This window comes from Echinops telfairi, unplaced genomic scaffold (assembly GCF_000313985.2).
Source record: "Echinops telfairi isolate 266 unplaced genomic scaffold, ASM31398v2 ScPeMD7_3533;HRSCAF=4204_0, whole genome shotgun sequence".
NCBI classification, from domain to species: Eukaryota; Metazoa; Chordata; class Mammalia; order Afrosoricida; family Tenrecidae; genus Echinops; species Echinops telfairi.
In genome coordinates this window covers 15,910,947-15,913,655 of record NW_022107431.1, presented here as the reverse complement: position 1 = coordinate 15,913,655, position 2,709 = coordinate 15,910,947, and the positions used below count along the sequence as shown (strand labels likewise).

General features: G+C 43.4%; 1 protein-coding gene across 1 annotated transcript in view; it reads right to left on the bottom strand.

Moving 5' to 3' along the window:
• The window catches only part of SYNE1 (spectrin repeat containing nuclear envelope protein 1), a 326,773-nt gene that overhangs the window by 315,636 nt on the left and 8,428 nt on the right, over positions 1 to 2,709 (bottom strand). The window contains exon 5 of the mRNA XM_045294717.1: positions 1,378 to 1,560. Coding sequence (XP_045150652.1) covers positions 1,378 to 1,560 — 183 coding nt within the window. The remainder of the gene's footprint in view (positions 1 to 1,377; positions 1,561 to 2,709) is intronic.

Genomic DNA, 2,709 nt, shown 5'->3' with positions numbered 1-2,709 from the left:
TGGGGACTAGAAAACCTGTCATTCTCCCTTGGGAAGGCTAGTGGTTTCAAACTGCTGACCTTTCAGATCACAGTCCAACGTGTAACCACTATGCCACCAGGGATCCTGTGGTAATCCAATCATCATGAAAATAAAGGGTGAAGGCCATCCTTGGGCATTGGTATCAGCCAATCAGTGGAACACCCACCACTGTTGGATCTGTAGTGTTAATTGAATCTCAGTGGTGTCATCGTCCTGAGACGGAAGGCCTAGAACCCTTGGCGCAACTACTTTCCTCTGCAATATTTCCTCGACTCCTTATGGTTCTTCATACGACTTCTAGAATGTTCTTTGGGTCAAAGGTAGCGGGAGTCATTTAGCAAGAAAGTTCATCCAGCTCTGTTTTTCAGACTACAGCCATTCACTTGGGTATCTTACAAGTTTCGGATGAAGCTTGGAGCTCCAGAAGATGCTGTGGTAAAGAAACACTCACCACCCATGCATCTCTTACCACGTCCCTTTCCCTCACTGATTCATGCTTCAGCCCAGCCCAATGGCTATCTGATAGTTTACACACACTGCTATATAACTAATTCTATGACACACTCCGTTATACCGTCAAGTCTCTCAGCCCAGCTAATTTACCTAATTATATAGTCTCTGGGTCTGCAAGAGTATCTGACATAAATTTGGTGTGTGTTAAGAACTAGCGGAAAGACGGAGTAACTACAAGTGAGAGATGGGCATCAAAAGAGATTAGAACATGTTGGTGATTGACTAGAACTTTGAAAGGCCAGAATCTTTCCTTGGTCCAACACTCCAACTCGCTCTCACTGAATAGATTCGGACTCAGCTACTCTACAGGGAAGCGTAGCACTGCCCCTGGGGGCTCTGAAACGATAACTTTTTATAGGACTAGAAACCCAGAGAGGCTGGGTTTCAAACTGCTGACCTTTTGATTTGGAAACCCAACACACAACCCACTGTGCCACCAAGGCTCTTTTGATAATTCAGCTGCATGCTCAGCAGAAAGTTTTTGAGGACAGAAAACATAGATGCTAGCTATTGCTAAATCACAAAACACTTTAGATTTTCTTTTCAAGTAGGACGATATCATCTTCTCAAAGGAATGGGGAAAGTTACAGATTTCTTGGACTTGTGTTTATTCTACAAATCCCTCTTTCATCCTTATGTAAAAATTCCCTGCTAAGAAGTGGGAAGACTCTTAGCCCTAGCCTATTTACATCTTAAGTAAGTAGCAAGAGATGGTCACGAGTTTTATAACATTCACTTATGTCTCTGAGAGGAGTAATAACTGTTAAAAAGAGACTCATTTGTCCTTGTTAACGATACATCATAAGCTCAGGTGTACCATATGCACAGGCTTGGTCTCTTTACCTCAAATTCCTTAAGTAGTTCTCCGGTTTTATGGCTGTTAGTCAGGTGGTTGATGCTTTCAGACAGACGTGGGACAGACGTGTTGGACCATCCATCGATCTCCTCTTTACCTGAAAGCACGTCGTCCCAGATGGACAAGCTCGCCCTCAGTCTCTCCATGTTTTCCTCAATCTTCTCTGAGACCTAGGTTAGAAAAGGAAGCCACACACCAATGATAGTCGGAAGCTGCTAAACCCTTATCCCTCCACACCAAATCATTTTAAAACATCAGTGCTTCTTTTTTGTAAAAGTATATTCTAACTCACAAACAGAGTCTCATTTTAAAAGGTAGTAAACTAATTCTCGCTGCCATCGAGTTAATGCTGACTCATAGTGACCCCACCCCATGAGTTTCCAAGACTGCAACTGTTTATGGGAGTAGAAAGCCAAGCCTTTCTCCCTTGTAGCTGCTGGTGGCTTCGAACTGTCGACCTTGGGGATTGCAGCCCAACTCGGAACCACTACACCACCAGTGCTCCCTATACACCCCAATGTAGGAAATGTTAAGCATTTTACAACTGTTTCTCTCCAGGGGGGCTTCGGAGATGGGATTTTCATTTGTGCGCTTGCAGACCCTGAAATACTGAGGGAAAGGATGAGCCACACTCAGATTAGAACACCAAGAACAAGGAAACGCACAGGAGACCGTGCAGCTTGGCTTCATTCTGCCATTGAGTCGATGCCAACTCAGCAATCCTATAGGATGGAGGATAACTTCTCCAGAGGGTTTCTGAAAATCTTTCCGGGAACAGACAGCCTCAACTTTCTCCCTCGGAATGGCGGATGGGTTTGAATCATCCACCTGCGGTTAGAAGCCCATCGCTTAACCCACTATGTCATGAAGATTCCTTTTGACTGTGTCAAATACAGTATTATACACAGTATTATAGATTACGATTCTATCGACACTATGAATGTCCTTTAAAAAATGAAGGCATTGCAGTGTTCTATAGCTAAAAAAAACTTTGAGTATACACCCCAATGCCAACCAGTGGATTCTGACTCATAGCAACCCTATAGGACAGGGTAGAACTGCGCCTGCGGGTTTCTGAGATTGTGACTCTTTTACAAGAGTAAAAAGGCTTACTTTCCCCCCAGTTTTTGAGTGTACTACATACATATTCATGTCTAAATTCACTAATTTAGCTATGATACAAAAATCCACTGTAGGTTGAACTTCTGGACTGAGATGCTGCTAATGGGTATGGGGATGCCAAGCAGCAGAATTTAAAACTGGAAACTAATATAAAATATCTATAATCCCAACTATGTGGACAACTGCCCCTCCCCCCA